The sequence below is a fragment of the Hydra vulgaris genome, chromosome 12 (assembly GCF_038396675.1).
Source record: "Hydra vulgaris chromosome 12, alternate assembly HydraT2T_AEP".
Taxonomy (NCBI): domain Eukaryota; kingdom Metazoa; phylum Cnidaria; class Hydrozoa; order Anthoathecata; family Hydridae; genus Hydra; species Hydra vulgaris.
Genome location: NC_088931.1, coordinates 43083898 through 43110000, shown reverse-complemented (window position 1 = coordinate 43110000; position 26103 = coordinate 43083898). Strand labels below are relative to the sequence as shown.

At 26.1% G+C, this 26103-nt stretch overlaps 1 protein-coding gene across 1 annotated transcript in view; it reads right to left on the bottom strand.

The window, feature by feature from the left end:
* LOC100203435 (F-actin-monooxygenase MICAL3) overlaps positions 1-26103 on the bottom strand; it is a 71371-nt gene that overhangs the window by 33717 nt on the left and 11551 nt on the right. The window contains exons 3-11 of the mRNA XM_065813350.1: positions 25424-25779; positions 18101-18358; positions 17700-17902; positions 12823-12953; positions 9401-9554; positions 5858-5906; positions 5618-5759; positions 5450-5547; positions 4780-4830 (exon numbers count right to left, since the gene is read on the bottom strand). Coding sequence (XP_065669422.1) covers positions 4780-4830; positions 5450-5547; positions 5618-5759; positions 5858-5906; positions 9401-9554; positions 12823-12953; positions 17700-17902; positions 18101-18358; positions 25424-25779 — 1442 coding nt within the window. The remainder of the gene's footprint in view (positions 1-4779; positions 4831-5449; positions 5548-5617; positions 5760-5857; positions 5907-9400; positions 9555-12822; positions 12954-17699; positions 17903-18100; positions 18359-25423; positions 25780-26103) is intronic.

Here is a 26103-nt window from a genome sequence, read left to right as displayed (position 1 = left end):
CTAATAATAATTACATAATCAGTGTCATAATCAGTGTCTGATATTTGTTAGTTTCTTTAAGATTTAATATGTTTATATCTTTTTTAAATTTTTTAGATTAGTAATAAAAATAAAAAAATAGCAAAAAATGACAGAAAAATGTTGTGTGGGGAAAGTTTTAATTGAAGATTGAAACAAAACGTATTACTGTAGAATGATTGGAAGAATAAAACTAAAAGATGTTGTGAACACAAATGTTGAAGTTTTAATTCAAAGAATTGGACACACTTTTGAACTAAATGAGGAGATATGTTTTCACAATGAAAAAGCCTATATTTCTAGATATGAAGCGCTTCAAAAATACTGTTATGATCCGTTTAAAGTCCACAAGAAAAAAATTATTAAGGGATTGTGTAAAGTCGACATTTTAACAGCAAGTCAACTTAAGATCAAACCTGGTCAAAAACTTTGCACTAATTGTTTGAATGAATTCAAACTTGAACAAATTACAGGAAAATTTAGTCAAGAAGATGAAGACAAAGATGTTGATGATGAGGAGTTTAGTTCTTCAGACCTAAATAAGACAGTTTTAAATAAGAGTGCCTCTAACCGGAAATATCTCCTCTAAAAAATGTAAGTAAACGTGACAAATTAGAATATGGAAAGCAAAAAGTTAAAAAACTGGAAACAAGTATGACAAACCTAGTAGCATCAGCATTGGATGTAGACCCAAAAGAAATAATATTTGAGAAAAAGCAAAAGTGCATTAACTGTAATGATTTAGACAAACTTTTAGATGCAATAAAGGAAAAAGGAAAAATCAGTTTGAATGAAGAAAAGAAAGAAGTTACTAACATTTACTCCCCATAGTTGGTCAATTAAAAAATGTTGCAATGCTTTTTCAGTTTCAGACCATATTGTTAAGAAAGCCAGAAAACTGAAAAATGAAAAGGGAATACTTGCTAAACTTGAGGCTAAAAAAGGACATCCTTTGAAGGATATTGATAAGCAGAGAGTCATTGAAATATATGAATCTGACAAATACACTAGACAATGTCTAGGAAAAAAAGACTTTGTTTCTGTGCGTATAAATAATGTTAAAGTTCTTAAACAAAAATGCTTGATATTAGTTCGTTTAAAAGAAATTCATCTGGAATTTAGGAAGTTATACCCTGAACACAAAGTTGGATTCCGCAAGTTCTGTGAACTAAGGCCAAAGTGGTGCCTTACTGTTGATAGTAATGGAAGCCACTCAGTTTGTGTATATGCTTACAATCAAAATGCAGGCCTTGTTACGAGATTTCGCTGCGTAGCGAAAACGCGTAGCGCATTTCTAAGTAACTCAACTCAGCAAATATATTTTGCATCGTTAGAAGTTATATTGCATCACTAGCGTCTTTTCAAGTACCGCATTGTAATTAAAGTTATTTTATTAACGCGTTAAAAATCATACAAACAGTTTGTTTTTTTCTCACTATAACAAAAGTTACAAATAAAATCTAAATTCTTATTAAAAAAATCATTTTTATTATTTTCTTCAAATATGAACTAAATTTTATTTTGAAAAAAATATTTTTTTCATGAAACGTAAAATATTTGTTTATTTTTTTATGATTTTATATTTGGTTTTTGGTTATTTTATTAACTGTTAATACATTTTTTCTTATTTAATTTGTGAACTCTTTTTAATAATGTTTTTAAACAATAAAGTTTTTTTTTGTTATTTATCAGTTACCGATAACATATTCGTGATCATAATTTATTTTCGTAAATTAAATGAACGTCATTAAAACTTTACGTTATTGAATTAACAATAAACAAAATATCTTATTAATAAACTATTTACATCAAAATAAATCGTGCATTTTTTAAACTTATTATGACTAAAAATAATTTTTATATTTAAAAGGAATTTATATATTTAATTCCTTAAGATAAAACGTAAAACACTTTTTTTTTTTAATTAATTTTTAATAGCAAAAAAAAAATTATGAAACAAACTGTTTCTTTAACAAAAAAATCTATTATTTTACAATTGCGGTTAAATGCTTTTACTTACGACTTTATTTCTTCTGAATAAACGTCACGTTAACGGTAATCAAAAGATAATTTAAATATTCTAAAAGATATAAGTTTTTGCGTAGCGCAAAACTGCTGAACGCGTAGGCAAATCGCCTTTTCGCAAGCAAAATGCGAGCTGCGTAGCGCTTCTTAACAAGGCCTGAAAATGCTAAGTTGATGTGCTCTGCTCTTCCTAACAGCCATTTAATATATCACAAAGATTTAATGAAAGTATGTGTTTGTAATATATATATTCAAAACTGCATGTTTCATCTATGTTCCAACTGCCAAGGTAAAATAAATTTGAAGACTTACTTAGAAAATGTGTTTGAAAAGAATGATTTTGATTTTGATGATCAGATCACATATAAACAATGGGTGTCAACTGACCGAACTGCACTTTTTACAGTCCAAACAAGCATTAGTAAATTTATTGAAACTTAAAGTGAAACTTTGTATGACCTTTGTCACCACCACTTTATCAAAGAAGCACAGTCTTCCTACTTATCAGAGGCAAAACAAACATTAGACCAATATACCTGCATTATTCTGATGGATTTTGCAGAAAACTATAGCTTTCTTGTACAAGATGCTATACAAGAGTTTTACTGGCAAGCCGATCAAGCAACCCTACACCCATTTGCTGTTTATTACAAAGATGAAAAAGATCACCTTAAATGTGAATGCTATTGTTTAATTTCTGACCATCTTTGTCATGACCAATCAGCAGTCCATTGTTTTCTCACAAAGCTGCTCCCTATGATCAAAATCAAACTACCCACAGTGAATAAAGTTAAATACTTCAGTGATGGTGCTGCGTCACATTATAAAAACTAATAAACTTAATTTATCACATTGTAGATCACCAAATAAATGCTGAGCATCACTTCTTTGCTACGTCACATGGCAAAAGTCCATGTGATGGAATAGGAGGTACTATAAAAAGAGAAGCAGCAAAAGCTAGTCTATGAGCAGCAATTACAAATCAGATTCTCACACCACAAGATCTGTTTACATGGGCTCAAAAAAACATCAAAGGTGTTAACATATTTTATCTTTCAAGTGATGATATCAATAACTATGAAACAACATTTGACGGGATGTCAACTTATGAAGGGATGTGCACAGTTCCGGGAACAAGAAGCTATCACTGTTTTGTACCAGATGGAGAGAAATTGTTTTTACGAAGAATCTTTAGTGATACTGTCTATGATACTCATGTGTTAAATGATGTGCCCTTTTAACAAACAAAAAAATAGGGTTTATAGACCAAGTTTGCAAGAGATCCCACGTAATGTAGGAGCTATTCCTCCATACTAAGGTGCATCAGGAATTATGGTTTTTAGTGCATTCTCCAAAGAAGGAAAACTTCCACTAAAATTTATTGATAAAGAGGTAAATCAACCAGCAGCTCTATTTAAATGACATTTTGAAGTCTTGTGTGAAACCTCATGTGGATAAAATATTTGGTGATCATCCATATACCTTCCAGCAAGATTCAGCTCAATGCATATAAATCAAAAACCGTTCAAGTATGGTGTGAAAAAAATTTCTCTTGTTTTATTCTAGTGTCATAATGGCCCGCCAGCAGTTCAGATTTGAACCCATTTCTTTGCATGGGGTTAAATGTTGGAAAAACTGAAAAAAGTAAATTGCAATAATTTAAATGATTTTAAGGTTTTTTTAGCTAAAATTTGGGATCAATAATTAAGTTTTATCAATAATAAAGTTCATATGTGCATCAAATAAAAAGGAGAAAGATTTGAAATCAATTAATATTTTGCATTATATATTAAAGTAACTTAATGTGTTCTTTATGATAAAATAACACTTGATTTAAAAGTTTTTTTAATAAAAAAATATTTTTAGGGGTGTCTCAAAACTCTTGAACATTTAAAGGGTCCATAATATTAATTAAAAAAAAAGTTTTTAAAAAGTATGTCTTGTTGGGTCTTAAGTGAGACAAAATTCTATACAAATTTCAAAATTAATAATCATTTTATAAGAAAAAAATCGAGAACAATTATTGTTAAAATTTTTTTGTAAAAGATCAATATTTTTGTTTTTAGTTAAAAAGCTTCAATTACTATTCAGTAAAGTCTAGACTAATAATTCATATATACATATATATACATATATATATATATATATATATATATATATATATATATATATATATATATATATATATATATATATATATATATATATAAATATATATATATATATATATATGTATATATATTGATATTTAAGGCTGTTTTGTATTATAATAATAAAACAAAACTTATAGTGGTAAAAGAGTGCTCAATATTAAAAAGATATTTCAAATAGAGCGATATACATATATATATATATATATTAAAGAAGAAAAACAACTTTTTCTATGGTACTTTAAGTTTCATGCCTATACGGCAATCATCAGCCATTGAATACAAAATTAAAAAAAAACTCGCTAAAAATTACAAAATAGTGTGTAGTGGGATCTTTTTATATATATATATATATATATATATATATATATATATATATATATATATATATATATATATATATATATATATATATATATAAGTTATGTAGTGTATTCTACAAAATAGGGTGCTCAATGTTGTTAAAAAACAGATCAATAATAAATTAGTAAAAAGAATGTAGACACACACACACATGCACACACAAACTTACACATACACAATGCTTGTTTAAAAAATAAACAATAATAAATATGATTTTTTTTACCAGACATAGATCTTTATCTTTAGTTTTCTTTGAATTTTTTGCATTATTTTTCTAAAAAAATGTTTATAAAGTATTCTCTAAATCTATGCATTATTATTACTTTAAATGAAACCAAACAACAGAATATTTAAAAATATGAGTTCTTATCATAAAAATTTTTAATAGTTTTTAATAAAAGATATGTGTGATATGTGTTAGTTGTTCTATTAATTGCAAAATTTATTAGTTACACTGTTAATTGCAATGTTTATTGGTTATTCTGTTAATTGTTTAATTTTAAATTTGTTCAAATATTCTTCAGCAAAATACTATTTATAAAGACACCTGATTAAAAGTATTAAAGGCAAAGCTAAGAAAAGACTTAAAAGAATATTTTACGCACACAAAAAAAAACAAGTTACACACAAAGTAAAAGCATACTACCCTTTTAAAACTTATTTAAAGAGAACTTTTTACTAAAAAAACAGTAGTAGAAGTGTTGTGATGTTGACATCCATATAAGATGATTATCAAAACGTTATATTTAAAGTGATATTTAAACAATTTGTTAATTAAAAACTCCAAAGCCTAGTTAATATTAAAAAAGTAAAAGAATAATTTTACTCAAAACTAATTTATCTACAAAATAAATATACCTAAATATTTAAAAAATGCTTTGAAAATTAATTACCTTTGATAGCCGTGAGATAATTGACATTTTATTTTTTCCAGGAACACTCCGATAACCTTTTTCTTTCACTTTTTCATCATTAGGTTGCTTAGAAGAAGCTAGAACAATCAAACATTGAGAGAACATTTAAGATTGGTTTTATAATAAACAATGAACATTGAAACATACCAGGAGATTCTCCTTTAAGAGCTTCATAGTAAAGTGATACATAAGCTATAATAGCCAGTTTATCAGGAACAGCTTGTCTAACTAAATCATGACCAGATATTTTTGGAGGGATACCAAAATATTCCTCAGCTATTGCAAATGCCTAATGATAATAAAAAAATTACACTTTTACTTTAAAATATTTGAATTTTTTTAAAGTAGAAATAGTAAAATAATTTTTTTTGAAGTAGAAACTTAGACCTTTGCACAATTTTCTTCAACTTCTTTAAAATTTAATGTGGAATAATCTCTAAATAAAAATATTTAATAAAACTTATTTTAAGATTAATTTAAGAAATACTAATGAAATATTTATATAATACACAATATAAATAAACAACCTGTTTTTAATGTATCTCTGTATACAATAAATAAATTTATTTAAAAGTAAACATGTTTTCAAAAGTTTTTACATCAAGAATTTTTAGAAATAGTGCATATAACATAAAAAGCAGCGTTGAAAGGCAATTGCTAAGAATATTTTCAAAACATTCACACAAAAAAAAGGCCTACTTAAAGCGATCCCAACCTCTGAGACGTGTTGTGTTCATATTAAAGAGAATGATAAAAAAAAATGTTTGGGCTAAATTTTTTTGGTTAAAAGAAAAGAATAAATACATACCAAGCAAAACAAACTTTTTTTACTTTAGTCAAAGCTTGCCTTCTCCGTTTTGTTGTAGGCCAAAAAGTCAGCATAATATACGCTGCAATCTACAGACTTGATAATTTATTCAAGCGCGTTTTATTTCTAAGAGTTTCAGTACATGACATCATTGATTTTTTTGTTTGTGTAAAAGATCAACTATGTAAACAAACAAAAAAGTCAATGATGTCATGTACTAAAATTTTTAGGAATAAAACGCGTTTGAACAAATTATCAAGTCTGAAGATTGCAGCGTCATTGATTTTTTTGTTTGTGTAAAAGACTGACTATGTGGTTATGAACATGTAGGTAATGTACATATGCTGTTTTGGTTATGAACACGTAGGTAACCTACATAAATGCATACAACAAAACCTGTATACCACTATCAGAATGCATAATAAAAATTAAAATTAAAAGCAACAGAAATTGAAGTTATGATATAAAACAATTTGAGCTTTCACAGCATGCTTTTTCAGATTCCACAGCAAAATTATGTAGTAAGATTTAAAGGACAAAAGAAATCAAGTGTTTAGTGCTGTGCAAGCAAATAGTTATGAAAATTAGGAATGTTGCTGAAGTAAATTATACAAAGAACTAGACGAAAAAATACTTTAAAAAAATGAAGGTAAAAAACAATGATAGTAGATCATTAAAGTAAAATCACTAAATAAAGAGTTTAATTAGATTTAAGAAGATGCAGCAAATAAGATTAATAGACCAACAGAACTGATTTAAATAATATTCTGAAATGATTTTGTACTGAAGTAAAATCAGCTATTTAGATATACATACATTCTGGTCTTTTTGATGTATTAGCTGATATGTTGAAGGCTTTAGGGATGTGAGTGTTCAGTGAGTGTCATATCCCAAATGATTGAAAGAAAGAAGACAAAGGCAAAGAAGGTGGTTTATATAAAGAAATAAAATTGCTTGACCAGGTAAAAAATTTAAAAAAAAGATTATTTCGAAAAAAAATAAGAAACAGTGTGTTTATCCATAACATGCAGTTTGGTTTTAGACCATTAAAGGGAACAGTTGCAATATTTCAAATGAGGCAAGTTTAAGAAACATTTTTGGAAGAGATAATAAACTTTTACCCTAAATAGTAAAACACTGAATATAAAAATTCCTTTACAAATAGGGTGAGAACTTGTAGGAATTCACTCTCACAGAAAGCAGAGAATGCAACATTCGTATCTTTTAAACTTTTAACTTTATCTGCTTCAAAAGTTTGATTCCCACGATGCCCAGGTAGTACTGCACTCAACTTATTTCTCGGCGCAGCAGTCTTGTATATCAAGGTTTGTGTTTCAAGTTAAAGAGTTAAGAGTGGGTTGTGACCACAATGAAAAAGACTTCTTGGCTGTAGTGGCCTTGCCAGGATTGGGGAGATGAATAAAATTTTAAAAAAAAAAACATCTGTATCAACATAAAAGAGCCTGATGCAACTTTCAATTGTCTCAAACTGCCTAAATTTTCATAAAATTTAATTGATCAACTAAATCCATTATTTTTAATAATAAACCCAAATAACATTTGAACATTTTTCTTTTATAAGTGTTATTTTATTGAATACTGATTATATATATATATATATATATATATATATATATATATATATATATATATATAAAACATTTTTACTAGTACCAGAAGCAGTTACAGCTAATAATATCAAGCCTTAAGACATTATCTCTTATATTTGAGAAAACATCTTTGCTAGTACCAGAAGCAGTTACAGCTATTAACATACAAGATGTGTTAAAAAAATATGTGATTTAGTTAAAAGAAAATGGCATTATAGCATTCAAACAAGATCTTTTTCCTACACTAAGTGACAAAATACTTTCGTATCTTAACTTTTCTGAAAAAAACGTTGCATTTCAAAAGAAAAAAATGCTTTATAACAAAAACTTTCAGGATAATAAGTGCTTTGTTAGTAATGAATTAATGACCTTTCATAGGTATGCAATACATGGAAGTAGTTTGGAATTGTGTTTAAATGGAGTCCTGGCCACTTTTTCTCAAATATGTCAAATATGTAAACAAGCATAAAATATGTTATGCTTGACGCAGTGTCTCGAAGAATTTTTTTATAATCCGGTGTATTAGCACAACGATTCAAGTCGCTATTAGATAAAAACCACTTTAGAGAAGATCATTTTCTACAATCATGCATGTTTCAACAAGTGGAAAAGCTGAACATAAAGAATTTTCTGCAAATGCATTATAATACTATTTCAAATGCAGAGGTAATTTTAGTCTAATGTATTAATTTTAGGTTTTACTGCACAACTTTTCACAAACTTTCTTAAATAAGCTGGAATTTTTACCAAATGTGCTCTATATTATTTCAATTTAAAATACAAACCACAAAAGTTGTAAAATTGAACGGTAAACTAACTTTTAATAGTTTTTTTGAAAAAGCTTCCATGCAAAAGTTTAGAAACAGTATCATACCCCGCAATTAAACCATGTTTTTGTAAACAAAAGCAAAATTTAAGACCAAAATATTTGTGAAATTTAATAATTTAATTACTTTGAGATATTTCAAAGACAATGAAGTATAACTAATTGGCAAAATATTTATAAAATTTTATAACTCAATTAATTTGCAATATTTTAAAAGCATTGGAAAAGCAAAGGAAATTTCAAAGGAAATAAAGGAATTAATCATAAAATCTGTGGGAAATAAAAGAACTTACAGGCAGATTTCTGAACTTTACAATGTTTCTAAACCAGGAATAAGTCACATTATGAAAAGATTTTGTCTGCACAAAACTATTGAAAGCAAACCTTGCTCTAGAAAACCTTAAGTTACAACTGAAAAGTCAGATAGATTATTAGGAAGGTATTCCAAAAATAATCCTTGCAAGACTGCTGTCCAACTTAATTCATTTAAGAATAAGCTTCATGGCACAAACAGTAGCGTTGATACAACTAAACATCAATTACAACATAACAATTTATATATTTATATATATATATATATATATTTATATATATATATACATATATATAAATATATATATATATATATATATATATATATATATATATATATTTATATATATATATATACATACATACATACTTACAAAAGGTCAGGGCGGTAACGGTTTACAATGGCACAAAAAGCCAATCCATTCTTCCATGATTCACTCATATCTGTCATGCTTATATTAGGATAGCCATGTGTTTGTTCTTTACACCATGCTAACAATGTATCTGGATCAACTCCGCTTTGTTTTGCTTAAAAAAATATATTTTTTTATTTAAAATATTTTTTGCATAATAATATTCTTTCAAGTTAACATGTGTTTTATGTGTCAAAGATCATTATTGCTCAGTAATTGTAAAATCCAGATTTAGTGAGGCTTAATACAACACTTACTTTAAAAAAGTATGGCATAATTATTACCATGTTGTATTTTATTATTAAAAAATGTTTATAAAAGTTTATAATAAAATGCTGTCAACCACTGAGAAAAACCTGTAATAAAAAAAACCCTCCATAACTAGAACTTTTAACTTTCTCTTTTTTTTTTGTTAAACTTTTATGGGCTTTTTAAACCTATAATAAAATCCTTAATAAAAAAATAAATTATTAAAATAAAAAGAGAATTTAAAATAAATATTAGAAATTTGTCTTGTCAACTGTAAAAATGTAAATTCAGTTGCAAAAAGTATGATAAACTTTATGTGATGAATTTTTTGAAAATTATTTAATGCTTATTTGAAAAAGTAAATTCCAGTAAAACTAAATTTGTGAAAAAAGTATAAAATATTTAAATATTATATATCATTAGATTTATTAAACTATCAACTACTATAAATAAATTATTATTTTAGATTTTAGTGAACAAAAAATAGCATTTGTAACTAAAAATGAAAAAAGGAAATTCAACAAGATTTTAGATTTTTTCTTGATACTTTTTATAAAATGATTCATGTTTTTGAAACTTTTTTTACAATTTTGCTTCATTTGAGACCCAGTATGACATACTTTTGAAAAACTTTGTTTTTTGATAATATTAGGGCCCCATTTAATGTTTAACGGTCCATAGCAACCCCCAAAAAAAATTTTATTTAAAACATTTTTATTCCAGTATTATTTTATTATATAGAACACATTTAGGGGGGTGCCAGCAGACATTTCCAAAAAAAGTTGTGACGAATAGTCAAAAATGCAAAAAAGAACATTTGAGTATTATATCCAGACAAGAAAAAGAAAAGGTTTGTTTTATTAAAAACAAAACAGAAACTCTTTAAAAAAGAGAGTTTTTTAAATTTTGATTGTTCTGAAACTTTAAGTGGAAGCATTTTAAGTGAAAAAACATTTTTCCATCACATTAAAACTCTAGAACTTGTTAAAGGTGGTGTAAATGGTACCCCATTAAGTTTAAACAAGCAGCATATACAGCATATACATTTCTAGTACAGCATACATTTCTTATGAATAGCACTTGTGATACCAAATCTTCCAATCTTTCTTTTTATAATCCTAAAAAACAAGTGTGAGCACAAAAAAAAACAATAACCCCAAGATTAACAAGATTAACAAAAATAACCCCGAGATTGCAATTTTAAGTAACACTAACAAAAAGGCAGTATGATTCAGCAAAATTTTAGAAATCAATTGATAAAAATTTCCTAATCATCCATTGATGGATCATTGGAAAAAGGTCCTCAATTTACCAGAAGTGCCTGGTTAAATTTCAGTTAACCGGTTTATCAAAGGAAACTAAACAAAAGAAAAAATATAGAACACTATTGTCCATAGATCCATGTTGATTTCTTATTTTGAAAGAAAAAAATAGAAAAAATCATGTAACTGTTTGATCAAATTACATTGCTGTAAAAAAAAAAGTCTCACAAAGTCTTTAAAGAAATGGACACAATGTTATTCCAAGTCTGTATATATTCTGTATATAATTAACTGAATACTTTTTAGAACTTGTTATATTTTATGTTTTTGAAAATGTACACTGTTATTGTATTGAAAACTATATTTTCCTACTTTCAATCAAGTGACCCTCTTAAAAAGTACATTTATGGCACTGAGTAAAAAAGATGCACAAAAAAAAAAATGCATTATGCATTGTAAAAAAAAAAAAAAAGCCTAGATGAAAGAGCATGTCTAGCATTGTCTAGAATTGAAATACTGCAAACATAAAATTGAGAAACTATAACCCATAAAAAAAAAAATTAAATTAGATTTACTATTATGGCATTTTCAAATAAAAAGAGTAAAACTTTTACATTAACTTGTCACCAAGGATAAAGTTATGGAGACTACTATTAAATTGAATACATGGGGGCCTGGGCTGAAAGTTTACTCATGTAGTATTTAAAGATGTATGTGTTTTTAATCTACTGGTACATGTAGACAATGAATATCAAAAAATACAAAATATCAAACATACAATGCAGGAAATATTAAAGACACAAACTATGCAAATAAAACTATTTAAAATAAAAAATGACAACATTTGACAATAACTTTGACAATAATAAATAACGACAATAATATATTTGGAGGACTTACTAAATCTTGAGGGGACATTAAATGTTGAGGGGGTACTGTAAATAGTTTTAATAAATTTATAAAAAAATTTCTTTTAAACTTTTTTTATTGTTTAAAAAATTATTTTTTATTGTTCCTAGGTACAAAGTGTATATTTCTTGTTATAACTCAAATATATAGAAAATAGCTGTTGTTCAACAATAGTTTTCCAGAACTTTCTAGAACATTTCAACAAACTAACATTTCAATGTTATTCCTGAGCAAGAGAATAAAATTTTTTAGGTAAAGATCACCTTTTAATGACATCAAGAAATTGCTTCCACGCAGCAGATGCACTTTGGTTCATGTGTGGACAATTTAAAAGTCAAAAAAGTGAAAACAACTTATTTCTTTATACTTTCTGTTAATCTATCATAGTAAAAGGGTTAAGGGAGGGTTAGAACAAAAAAAAAAGTAAGCCTACATGGCTGAAGTGGCCGATTCTGCTTTGACGTGGTAATGAAAAAAAAATATATTAGACCTACAATGCATACTTTTGCATGCATATCAGGGATCAAAACAAATCCTAGGTATTTTATTTTACATACAAATATTGCAACAACATTCTTGAAGTTAAAGCATTTATGCTTTATGTTGTAAAACTTTTATGGCTTATATCTTACACAGTTTAAAGGTTTTTTTTTCAAATTTTCTCCAAACAGAAAAATGTCAAATATCTGAACAGATACTAAGTTCTATGCTGTTCTTCTGACATTCGGGTTTAGGAGCACACTGGCTCTTTAAGAAACTAATTGGCAAAAATTTCCTTGTCACAAATCTAAATTGTTTAGTACCTGTATCTTAATAAACAATTCTTTTTAATAGGTGTTAATAATTTTAAATTTATGTTTCTTTATAAATAAAACTTATTTAGGATGACTTCAAAATAATCTGTTTTTTAATATGGTTAAAAGTTTTTAATATCAAAATCAACTTAAATTATTTGCTTCTTACCTTCATTTATCTTGGACACTTTATTTTCTTCGCTTTTATGTAATGTTTCTAAACTAAAGTTGCCATCACTTTTATCTATTAAATGTCCAATCTGTTCTTTTTTGAATAATCGAGTATTTAAATTTGGATATCTAATGATGTAAATAAGATATCAAATATAAAATGAAATATAAACTCTCATTCTAAAAAATTAAATGAATTCCATAATAAAAATTGAAATATGAATACACAGGAAAGATACTTTAGAGCATACATAAACTGATGGGTTAGGGTGTGGCCAGATCTAACTGCATCTATGTAAGAAGGACATTACAAAAAAAAATGTATATTTTTCAATATTAATCTTTTCTTAAAAGATCTGTCAGTCTGCAGTCAAAAATACCAAAAATTGGCTGAAAACTCTGCAGTCAAAAATACCTAAATTGGCTGCAGCAAATATAAATATCTTTATATATTTTTTCTACTGCAGATAAAGGTCTACATAATATTAAAATAGTTTAAAACCCACCACTTTCCTGATAGTACCAGTATAATAAAGTTAAAAGTAGGTTCTAACATAAATATTACAAAATAATAATTAAAAAAAGAGACATCTCAATCAATGCCCCATAAGGCATGGAAAAGTGAATATGTAATAATTTTCTAATATAAAACACCATTAAAACGGTTTTATACAAAAAAATAACATTATATTTAAAATGATTTTGAATAAAAAAATATTTTAAGAGGCCCCTCAAGACCCTTGAGGGGCCTCTTTAAAAGTTCTTTGAAAATAGGTCAAGAACAATCGTTTTTATATAAATTTGCTTCATTTGAGTGCCAGGTTGGCTTATTTTTGAAGAACTTTTTTTTAAAATAATATTAGAGACTGATTAAATGTTAAAGAGTCTTAAGATCCCTTGAAATATTTTTTATTTACAAAGACTTTAAATCTAGTTTTTTTTTTTGTATGGAGCACTATTAGTGGATGGGAAAAGACTTTTTCTAAAAATTGTAGTTTTTGGTTAGGAGTCTTGGGGAGGTGAGTTTAATAAAAAAATAGTAATAATAATAGTATTTTTAACTTAATGAAAAATAAATAAATGACTAAATGAAAGATTGATTCAAAATTAATGACTTTTCTTTAATACACGCATAGGTAAGAAATCACCATTATTTTAATTGTATACATCACAGAGTTCATTGATTTGTTAATAGTAGTGAAAAATTTTAAAAATTATTTTTACTTATATCTATATATTTTTTATTTATTACACAGCAAAATAAATTTATTTTGTTCATTATAAATTTATTTTGTTGTATAATAAATGCACTATTAGTTATAAATATTAAAACATTTTTTACACAAAATCTTATTTCAAAAGTCATCCTGTTGAAATTTCAACAAATAAATAAAGATACTTTATATATACAAAGGGTTTATATAAAATAAACTTTACACATAGATTATTATTCAAAATTAAACTGTATCATTATTTTATTAAATAAACAAGGAGATTATTAAAAAAAATTTGACAAGTTGACTGTGCTTTATTCTTTAACACTAAATTGTTGCTTAGGGTTTAAAAAAATCTTTATTATTATCAATACTATTATTATTACTTTTAAAATAATTTTGTTTAAGACATCATAAAGGTCTTTTACATACATCAAAAAATTAGATAAGTAAAAACACTTATCTAATTTTTTTCTTCAACAACTTGTTTCACCATCAGTAAGTTGATCAGAAAACTTCCTGATAAACCTAATGATGGTGAAACAAGTAATGACAATAATATATATAAATAATATATATATATATATATATATATATATTATTTTTGAAATTTTTATATAATTTTGCTTCATTTGAGTACCAGGTTGACATATTTTTGAAAAATTTATTTTTTGAAAATATTAGAGACTTATTAAATATTCGAGGGTCTTGAGGGACCCCTTAAAATATTTTTTATTCAAAAAAATTTTAAATCTAGTGTTTTTGTATTAGATAGAACACATTAAGGTGGTCTCTGCATATTTCAAAAATGTTGTTTTTTGGGACACCCTTATATATATATATATATATATATATATATATATATATATATATATATATATATATATATATATATATATATATATATATATATATATATATATTATTGTTACTATGACTATATTAGAGTATTCTGTCATTTTTTAATTAATATATCACTGATGAAGAAATAACAATTAAAACCCAAACTGATCATACAGAAGACATTTTCAACGATGTAGAATAAACTACATGCATTAACTTGGAAATTTCAATTATGAAACTTTTTCAGAATTATCTGCAAAGGGTAATATTACTTTGAGTAACTCACAAGTTATATATAAGTAAACTTAAAACAGTTTTAAAATTAAAAATATTAACATTTCTTTTAATAGGTATATTTATTTAGGCTAGTTGCAGCTAAGTTTACATATGGCTTGTTTATGAGCTTGTTTATAATTGACTATTTTAGGCATGTGGCATGCAATATCAACACAAGTTTCATCAGTTATAAAATAAATCATTTTTTAAATGTTTACTTGCATTTTTTTTTTTTTTTTTTTGATGGATATTTATTTAGGCTAGGTACAGCTAAAGCTGTTATAATTTTTTATTTAAGTTGCTATTTTAGACACATGTCATGCTATATCACATTGTAAGTTTAAATTAGATGTAAAACTATTTTTTTTATACTTGCAATTTTTTTATGTTAGTTACAATTAAGTTTATATATTGCTTGTTTATATTTGTATATAACTTGCTACTTTAGACATGTGGCATTCAGACATGAGGTATCAAATTTAAATTCTAATATTAATACTTTTAACCTGTTTATTATTATTAAATAAAAAGGTGAGAGACTTATTTACTTTTATTCTTGCCAACTACTGACGTATGTAAAAATTTTAAAACCTTTCAGATAGGTTATAATTTTTGTTTAATATATTGAAATCTAGAAATAATAAAATAACATAATTTTCATTAGCAATTTAGAAATAAAGAATTAGCAACAATTGTTTCTTACAGGGTTATTAGTAAAAATTTATTTTCATTTTATATTATAGTATATCATTTATATTCCATATTTTCTTTATTGTATTTTAAGGTTTGTTTATCTTTAAGGAATCGACAACAGGTTGCTGGAATTGAAATATGCACACACATACGAATTTACAGCAGTATTAAAAATCGAAAAATAAAATGTCTGTGTTTTTTATATAATATTGTTTGATCTTAAATATAATAACTGTATTAATAAAATATATATTAAAAAATTGTTATATTTTTATTTAAACTTTTTAATTTTTATTGTAATTAAAAGTTTCTATATTGAATTAAACCATTATAAATATTTAATTAGTTATCAATTTAAAAGTTAAAGGTTTTTTAAAGCTTGTTAAAAAATCTCTCCCAATCATGTTAGTTTGTATAAGTAGTACTGCTTGTATCAGATGTTGAATATCATAATAAACTAATCTATATATTAAAAATAAAGACTATTTTGTAATGAAATCTCAGTTCTATCTGGCTTAACATCTTTCTAATTTTAATAAAGGGAATAATAAACTATTCACTACAAAGACATATTGAATCCTTTATTTTAACAAAACAGCAAAAGCCAAAAACAACAACAAAAATAGTGTAATAATTCCTTTATTTTAAGGAATTGTTTGTTGCATGATCAGAATAAATCCGTAATTTTAATGGACTAATGTCAAAGAACTTCAATCCGTTAAAATTTTAATCCTCTAACATAACTGAAAATCTGTTGGTGCAATAGCAACAGATGCAGTTTGTTGAATATAAAGGATTTTTTCTTAGAGTGTAATTCATTTTTATATTCTATTTTATATTTCTAGAATAAATTATATTATTCTATAACAACTATCATTTGTTATAACTGTAATGGACATTTGTTATTATTGTCTTACAGTGAAAGTGAGTGACTGCTTGTAATAGTTATTGACAAATATATCACAAGCATAATTATTAACAAATATAACACAATCATAATTATTGACAAATATATCACAAGCATAATTATTAACAAATATAACACAAGCATAATTATTGACAAACATATCACAAGACACTTTCAAGTGTCTGTATGCCAACTTTTATAGCAAAATACATAAATTTTCAATGGTATAGGGCTCAAAATACAACATATAATTAAATAAATCAAAAATTTTTATTGTAAAGCCAAATGAGAATGATCACCTTATAAACAAAGTAGGGTTTAATCAATTTTACATGAGTTTTTTCCCTACCTTATATAATGGTTTCTTTTTTTTTTTTTTTATACTCGTAAAAAAGTTAACAATTCTATGTTGCATCCATTGGTTTCTCTTTTTTAAAAACTACGGTACCATTTGCACAGTGTTATAAACTAGCAGCATGCCGAGTTCTTATGTACACTGTGAAAAATATAGTTTGGTAAACATAATAATTAAAAAATATAGCTTTAAATATACTTTTGAATTAGTGAAGACAATTAAAAATGTAGCACAAGTATTTATAGGTAAAAATACAAAAAAAAACCTAGATTCACAACATGAGGTTTATTCTTGCACTAACCACACCCATATTATTAGTACAGTAATCTATCTTCTTCTAAAACGATGCTATTTCTTTGTCAAGATTATATTTATATTCCATATAATCTTTTTGGCAACAATGATATTGAAAAATATTTTAAAAAGAAGCACCAGTTTATATAAGTAATGATAAACTTGAGATTTAAAACTTAAAATATCTCTTATCTAAAATTATATATTTAGTATGTAAATATCTATACTGTAAAATACCTTACATAATAGTTTGAATTTATTAAATGTTGAAATAAATTGTAAATTTGATTTACCTTGTAAATGGATCAATAGAGTATTTTTCGTAAGGTTTCATTAATGTGTCTGGTTTTGTTTGTGAAAGTATATTAAAAATACTTTCACGTTCTTGAATTAAATCCATTGAGTCATGTCCCGAGCTAAATCCTTTAATCATCCATGCAACATCCATAGCACCAAGAAAACCACGTGCACATCCAGAACCTGTAGGCCAGAATGGCTGTAAAATATCATTGTTTAAACAAATCAATATAAAAAAAAATTTAATAAAAAAATATTTGTATATTTTAGGAATTTTAATTTTCAACAAATACATTAAAAGCACATTATTAAAATCATTTGAAAAAAAAGATAATAAATACATATAAAAAAGATAATAAATACATATAAAGATCAACATAAAATGAAAAGATGATACCTCTAGTAAAACATCTCCAGCAATACAAAGTAGTAAACGCTTTCCTTTTCTTTCAACAATTCTTGAAGAATATTCTGCTTGGTGAATTGAAGTGAAATCAAACATCGCAACATCTTCTTTTCCAGAATGATTTTTTGCAAAATTGTGATGTGGAAGTTGGTACTTAGTAGAAAAATCTGCTGCTTCCTTTGCATATTGCAACAACGCTTGATGACAAACATTTTCTAGTGATAATAGTTGAAAAACATCTTTATAATCCTAAAAACATATGTTTTTTGATTAAACATTATCATTTTACCTCATATATATATATATATATATATATATATATATATATATATATATATATATATATATATATATATATATATATATATATATACATACATATATATATATATATATATATATATATATATATATATATATATATATATATATATATATATATATATATATATATATATATATATATATATATATATATATATATATATATATATATATATACAGTCATGATCAAAAGTTTGGAACATTGCATAAAAAAACAAAATTTTCATTAAATTGTTCATTTATTTCATCAAAATATATTAGTAACAATGACAATTGACAAAAATATGTTTGAAAAATTAGTAAATATTTTATGAATTTAATACTTGAGGTTAATACTTAGTATGATGTCCTTTAGCATTCAAACAATTAGCTAAGAGGGTAGGAATAGAGTGAATTAGCTTTCTTTAATTCTCAGGATTCATAAGTTGAGTTCATACCTGCTTAATTTTTTCTGGTAAATCATCTGGAAATAAGAGATTAGTTTCTGAACTTTGTTTTTAAGATGATTCCAGCAGTTTTCAATGGGATCGAGGTGAAGTGAGTTACCAGGCCAGAGGCCAATGATCTTAACCCTGTTCTCATGCTTGGCCTTGTGACAGGGTGCTCCGTCATGCTAAAACTTCTGGGTATTCGTGATGTTCATGAATTTTGTAAAACTTTACCAAACTGTACACCACTAATATATATGTATGTATGTATATATATATATATATATATATATATATATATATATATATATATATATATATATATATATATATATTACCCAAAAATATAGCTAATGTAAGTGCGGAAAATGGTGAGCGATTTCATTAGGACATTACAAAAATGTAATGTCCTGATAAAATCGAGGACAATGGGATACTGCTATGATGGGAAATGGACTCTAGTCAGAAAAGATGAAAATCATCAAAGCACTTTTAATCTTGAGGAAAGATTTTATAGTAAAGAATTGTATTGTAATTGTAAGTTTAAAAAGGTTTATAGCAAAGAATTGTATTGTTACTTTTTGTTTTCACAAATATTATACTTGTCAACTTTTAAATACTTTTCAATATATGAAAATGTGCTTTATGCTATGTAATTATTTTTACACTGACAATCACTGACAGAGAAAATTTGTGCTTATATCAAGCTAATATGAAATTGAGCATAAATAAAAAAACTATAGGTGTTAAATTTAAAAATTAATAAAAAATAGATGTATAAACATTAAAAAATCTAAATGGCCAAGACCTTTCCTACATTTTGTAATAATTATTACAAATACTAATCATTTAATAAAAAAATAATTTGATTATAATTATTGAAAATTGATTATTAATAAGGGTCCCTAAAACCACCACCAAAAAAACAACCATGTATGCTAAACTGGGTCTCAAAAGATGCACAGAAAGATTTATTTACACATAAACATTTTTTTACAATCTTTTTTCATATAAAGTTTTTCTTTTCCTTAAATTCTACAATATTAGTATCAAAGATAAAATAGGAAAAATATTTTCTGTGATCACCTTCTTATTCTACTCTGTCTAGTAGGCTGACATAGATGTTAGCTTGTGCTAGATTATTTTTCAATTCTGGACCTCCTTGATTCAATTCATGGATTCCTGGTTGTGTGTTATTTTTCGTGGCTATGCAAACCTTAATTTTTTTTAGGTGTATGAGATCAACCCTTAATTTCACTAAAACTCACATTCTTCTCCCACATCCCCTATTATCTTCTTTAAGTCTGATTATAATTCTTACTTCATTCTTCTGCTACAGTTAATGCAAAGAGGTTTGCAAGAGTTAGCTTACAAAATGTTTGATTATTGAAGTCAATAAAAATAAATAAAACAAGCATTGTGAACATCTAAAAACTTTTTTCTTATTTTAGCATATTTGATTATAAAATTATATTTTTATCTTTTTTTTTTTTACAACAACTGTGCTAGAAAACATTTTTATCAGACGATAAGTTAAAAACTTTTCAATTATTACTATTAAAAAGTAATAAAAACTAATAGAAAATGTCTTTAAACAAAACCTGAACTCCAAAACAATTTAATTTCAATGTATTAAGCCCAAAAAACTTGATCTTTTTTTAAAATGTATAAAAAGGAAAGTTTTTTAAAAATCAATTTTTTTTAAATAAAATATTTAAAGTAAAATTTTTATTGTGTTAAAAATATAATTCCTAAAAAAGATCTTCAAAGGTTAAACTATACAATTGAGTTCTGGAACTCATTGGAGCAAAGGAAAATCTTCAAAGATATTCTTGTAAATATTCCAAGATAAACTTATTTCTTTTCAAAAGTGTAACTTCATAATAATTTACCTTGTATTATATACAATAAGTGATTAATAAATATATATATAAAAAGAATTTTTAAAAATGAAGAAAAAAATCAAAAAAATGATTATTAATTTGATGCCGTCAAAGGGTTAATCGAATATATTAACCCTTTGACAGTGAAATATAAATAAAATATTCGAAAAATTCAACTAAAAGAAATTTTTAGAAAAACTTAACTAAAAAAACAAATATAATCATTCATTTTCACAGTAAAATATATAAATAACATACAAAAAAAAAAAAATTATGCACTATTGAATGCTATTACTTATAAATTAGCTAAGCCAATGTTTTAGCACTATAGGTCATAGTTCTGAAGATCACTTTAAAAGCTTCAATTGTGGCTTGCTGCTCTTAAAAGTATATTAAGTATATCAAATATCATGAATATTGAATTGTTTAAAATTGAACAAAGGCCTTCAAACAGGTAAGTCTTTATACCAAAATGCTACCATAGTGTAATTTTTTTTTTTTTTTTTTTTATGCAAGCTGATTTTACATGAAATGATCTTACAGATATTAGAAATTATTTTTAATAATTTCTAACATCTGTACCTCATAAACCTAAATGCTATCCCTGTAAAATGATTAAAAGATTATGTTATAAAAATTATATTTAGTGATAGAAAGTATACTTAAAATGTCACAATATTACCTCTATATATAAACTAAAGACAAGACAAAACTGAGTCTAAAAAGTAGCAAAATGAAACTTCAATAATAATCATTGTTATTATACACTAGGGTGACACAAATTAGGGTCGAGTAATGAAACTTTTAAAAAATCAAAAACCGCAGTTGCTTAACCTGTTCAACAACATTCAGTTAATCTAAATACAAAATTTTATTTATTTTTCTTCGTTGGAAGTGGTACATGTAAATTTTCAAATATTCAGGATTGGCTGAACTTTATGCCATTTTTACAGGTTAAAATGTGTTTATAACTAAATTTTTGTTTGATCTTTGACCTAAGAAGGAAAAAAAACATTGTAGTATCTTACAGTTAACTATTATTTTACATTAACTTTCCAACTCTCAGGGCCGGCAACACGGGGTGTCCTCGGCCCTGAGAGTTGGAAAAATAATGTAAAATGTGGTATAATAATTTTAGGGGAGGCAAACGCCCTCACACCCCACTTTTAAAATGAAGACTTTTTTTTTTTAGAAGATGACGATTTTTATAACAAATTGAGGTTAAAATATGTTTATAACTATAGTTTTGTTTGATCTAAGAAAAAATAAAACACTGTTTATAGTATGTTTATAGATTTTTTTACATTAATTTTTTAACTCTAGGTTTCAGGTTTACCAGTTCCTTAAACGACATATCTTTTGTAATTAGTTTTCTATGTTCCCTTACTACCAAAAGAATGTTCTGTCTCTGATCCTCATTGTGGGAAGTGTGAACAAAATTTTCAATTAAGCTAATATTTTTTTCTGCGCAGTCGTTAGTCACACTGAGATTACGAACTAACTGAGTGAAATGTTTGTATGAATCTAGCGCTAAGAAATTGCTTGAAGTATGCCACTCTCGAACAGATTCGGTGTGACCTGTGAGTATAAAAAAAAGCCAACTCTCCTTCGTAATTAAGTCCTCTAATCTACTATCACTGGTAACAATAACAGCCTATGGAGCTTCTACAGAAATCTCTGATATCTTAGGAACTGGAAATTTTAAAAGCTTCTCAAAGAATAAACGCTTAGCATCTGATTTCATATGAGGATCACCTAGCGATAGTAAAACAACTTTAGGAGACAAATACCATGTTTGGTTACTCATGCTTTTATGAAGTGAGTTTCCAACTTCATAATCCCATTCTGTTTTAATTGTTTCAGCAATTTTAAATGCATTAAAATCATTTAGAACGGCATGCTCTGCTTTGCCTAATTTAAGAAAGGCAGGTCCATAATAAATAGCAACAATAAATGCTACCTTTGCGACCATGTATTTCTTTTCAGGAGTAAGATATTCAACGACTGTGGATGTCATATTAAGCATTAAAAAGTATATTGCATAGGCCATAATCCTGGCATTGTGACAGGCACCAGGCTGATAGATATGAAAATTATTTAATTTCTCAGATTTAACATTCATGTAATACGCCAAATATTCAACAAGATGCTTATAACCATTCCTAAAACATTGTTATTTTTATTTAATATCCTTTAAAAAAAAGTGTATGCATGGAAAAACTGTTACATTTAATATTATTGTTACATACCTGGGGAAAGTTTTTTGTTCTAGTGCTTTAGTTACAAACTTTTTAGCCTTCAAATAGAGTTTTCAGAGGTCACTGCCAACAATAAGGTCTTGCTCAGGAAATCGTTTAAACTTTTCTACAGCACCACCGGCTGAAACTTTTGGATAAAACTCTGTTATCCATTTCTGCTGAAAATCTTTTAGCAATTTATTTGCAAGGGCTTAAGATGTTTCCTTTAAAATTGCATTAAAAGCCCAAGTAATATTTATCTTGGCAATTAATGTCTACACAATAACCAAAGAAATGGTTTACTAAGAAATCTTGCCATAATAGTTATTGCACCAGATTTCCATCCAGTGTTACTTACTGTGGTGTCAGAACAGAATCCTATAATATAGTCACAAATTTCAAAATATTCTAGGAGATTCATAATACTTGTAACCATATTGATTCCCTTACCACTCTTAGTTGGCACAACACCAAGTAAAAGATCATCTTTAGTTTCAAACTCTGGGCTAGTTACAGATACCGATAGTCTATCTGTAGTAGTGGCCTGTCTAGTGTTTTCCACAATATGCTTTAACATTTTACCATCAAAATGTAAAACTAACATCTTATTAGCCATTAAATCAATATATTAATTACGTATTTGGCCTCCTTTCTCTTCTAAAAATCTGTAACATCGCCTTCTGACAGATTCTCTGCTTAACTTTAATTGCTTAACATCTCCTCCTAAATAGTTTACTGCACTTGCAATAAGAAGGGTTTGATCTGGAACGCTGAGACCGGCCCTTATACTGGTGGAAGTTGTTGCTGCAATGAGACCCTCACTGGTAATCTCCTTTTTTACTCTGAAGTATGCTGGTCTAAACTGATGCCTACTTTTTGAGCTTGCTTCGTGAAAGTTAACATTTTTATTTGGGACAAAAACTTCCGACTCAACAAATACACTTCCAGCATTTAAATAAATATAAAGATTTTTAACTCAGTTATACATTTACTTCAAAAACTGAATGATTTTACTTAAAATGCCCGTGCTTTATTAGAAAAAATTGTTTATATTCTCCCTTTCGATTTAATCAGAATTTGAAATGAATATTTTTAAGTGTTAAGCAAAGTATACTTTGATATTACCTAATTGTGATTCAGCTCTTGTTTTTAAGGTTCTGTAGGTTCCTCATCGCTAAATTGAAATCTATATCATTGTTAGAAAAAAAATTATGGTTCCATTGCATTTTTTCACCAATTTCCTCTTTGTTATCGTGAGTTATTGAATCGTTGTTCTTCTGTACTCGATCTTTGTATTCTTCTTTTCTCTTGCATCTATCGATCTTTCTCTCAAACCTTGCTTCAAGCTTGTTGTCAATTATAGAAGATATGATCATATTTCTGTTAGTTCTGTGCAAAAAGTTGTTAAAACACTTAGCATAAGATAAATTTAAATAAAAAAACCAAATTTCTCCAAAAAATTATTATTTATGTTTAGGAAAAATAAGTGCATATGTTTTTTTTCAATTGATCTCAGTTGGTGAAATCTTTAAAGTTTTGCTCGAGAACATGAAAAGTTTGTTTTAATAGGTTTAAATTGCTTATCTCTAGCTAATGTTAGGAACATGTAATATCGAAGAACACTTCAATTCGATGAAAGTTGGTTTGTAGGTAAATAGCTTAAAGGCAAGTTAAGCAGGTAAAAAGACCTATGAGCGTTATAGCTAATTTCTTTTGTTTTTCTCTCTTTGATTTCAACATTTTGTACGGATATGTAAATAGTATATAAATCAAAGTTTAAAGCAAGGTTTTTAATAAATCAAAAATTGCTAAGTGATTAAAATGCAAACCACACAATTTATGCTGTAATTAAACTTTTTTTTAAATAATTGTAAATAACCACAAATGTTTTACAAACATCTTAAATTTTTGACACATGTTTTCAAAACTTTCTGAATGATCTAAAGATAATAAAATAAAGTGAAGAAATAAAAAATACTTGGAAGGTAAAATTTTCAAATTTACATGTAGTTCTTCCTGATCACTTAGGAATCCGAAATTTTTTTGTAGAGTCTCAAAGTTTGATAGAACCGGAAAATGTACTGCGGTTTTTGTTTTTTTACACATTTTGTGTCACCCTATTAGAAAGGTTTTTCATTAAAAAAAAAATTTTAACGATTTTTAAACAATAAAAAATGATTATTTTTGCAATTTTAAATTTATTTTACTAATATGTATTAAAATTTAATACAACATAATAGAATGTATTATACAATTATTTGTGTTACGCTGTTTAATTTAAAATTAAAAAATCCAACTAAATTTTAACAATTGATTATGCGTTACTTTAACACTCATTAAAAAAACTAATTATCAAATACATCTTAGAAAGCTATTTCAAAACCTATATATAATAAACAACTTAACATAAGCTACAAGTAACAATATTAAAAACTATACTACCTGTAAAATTACACCCTTATCCAACAAACTTTTTTTTTTTGCTGTCATAACAAAGTAATGAGTTTCATCTTTATAATATACAATGTTTTCCAATTCAATGCCAGTATTTTCTTTTAACTGATGAAAGAAATCTTGATTATATATGTAGGCTACACCACTTATTTCTTCAACACCTGCTTCAGCTTTAGTATATGTGTTAACAAAATTGCAAGTAATAGCAATTGCTAATTTGCCACGAAATTCCTTTCTTTTGAATTTTAAACTATTTGATTTTCCATCACAACCAACAACAACATCAAATTCAATCCCATTTAAAGATGAAGAAGTAGGTTTAAACTTACATCTCCAAGCTTTACCTATAAAAGCATTAACAAAATATTATATATAAAGCGTTCCAACCCTTTGAAACTCTCCCATTTTTATGTTTTCCTGACTCATAGAGCCTACAAATTTTCAAGCCTTTATATATATAATATAAAGGCTTGAAAATTTGTAGGCTCTATGAGTCAGGAAAACATAAAAATGGGAGAGTTTCAAAGGGTTGGAACGCAGGGAAAAAAACTAAGTGAATAAAAGTTTTTAGAGCATGTATATACAGATACAGTAAAAGGATGAGACTTTGCTGAATGATGAGTCAAGTGAGAGTTTTCGTAGATAGAACTAGAGATGATTGTTCCTTT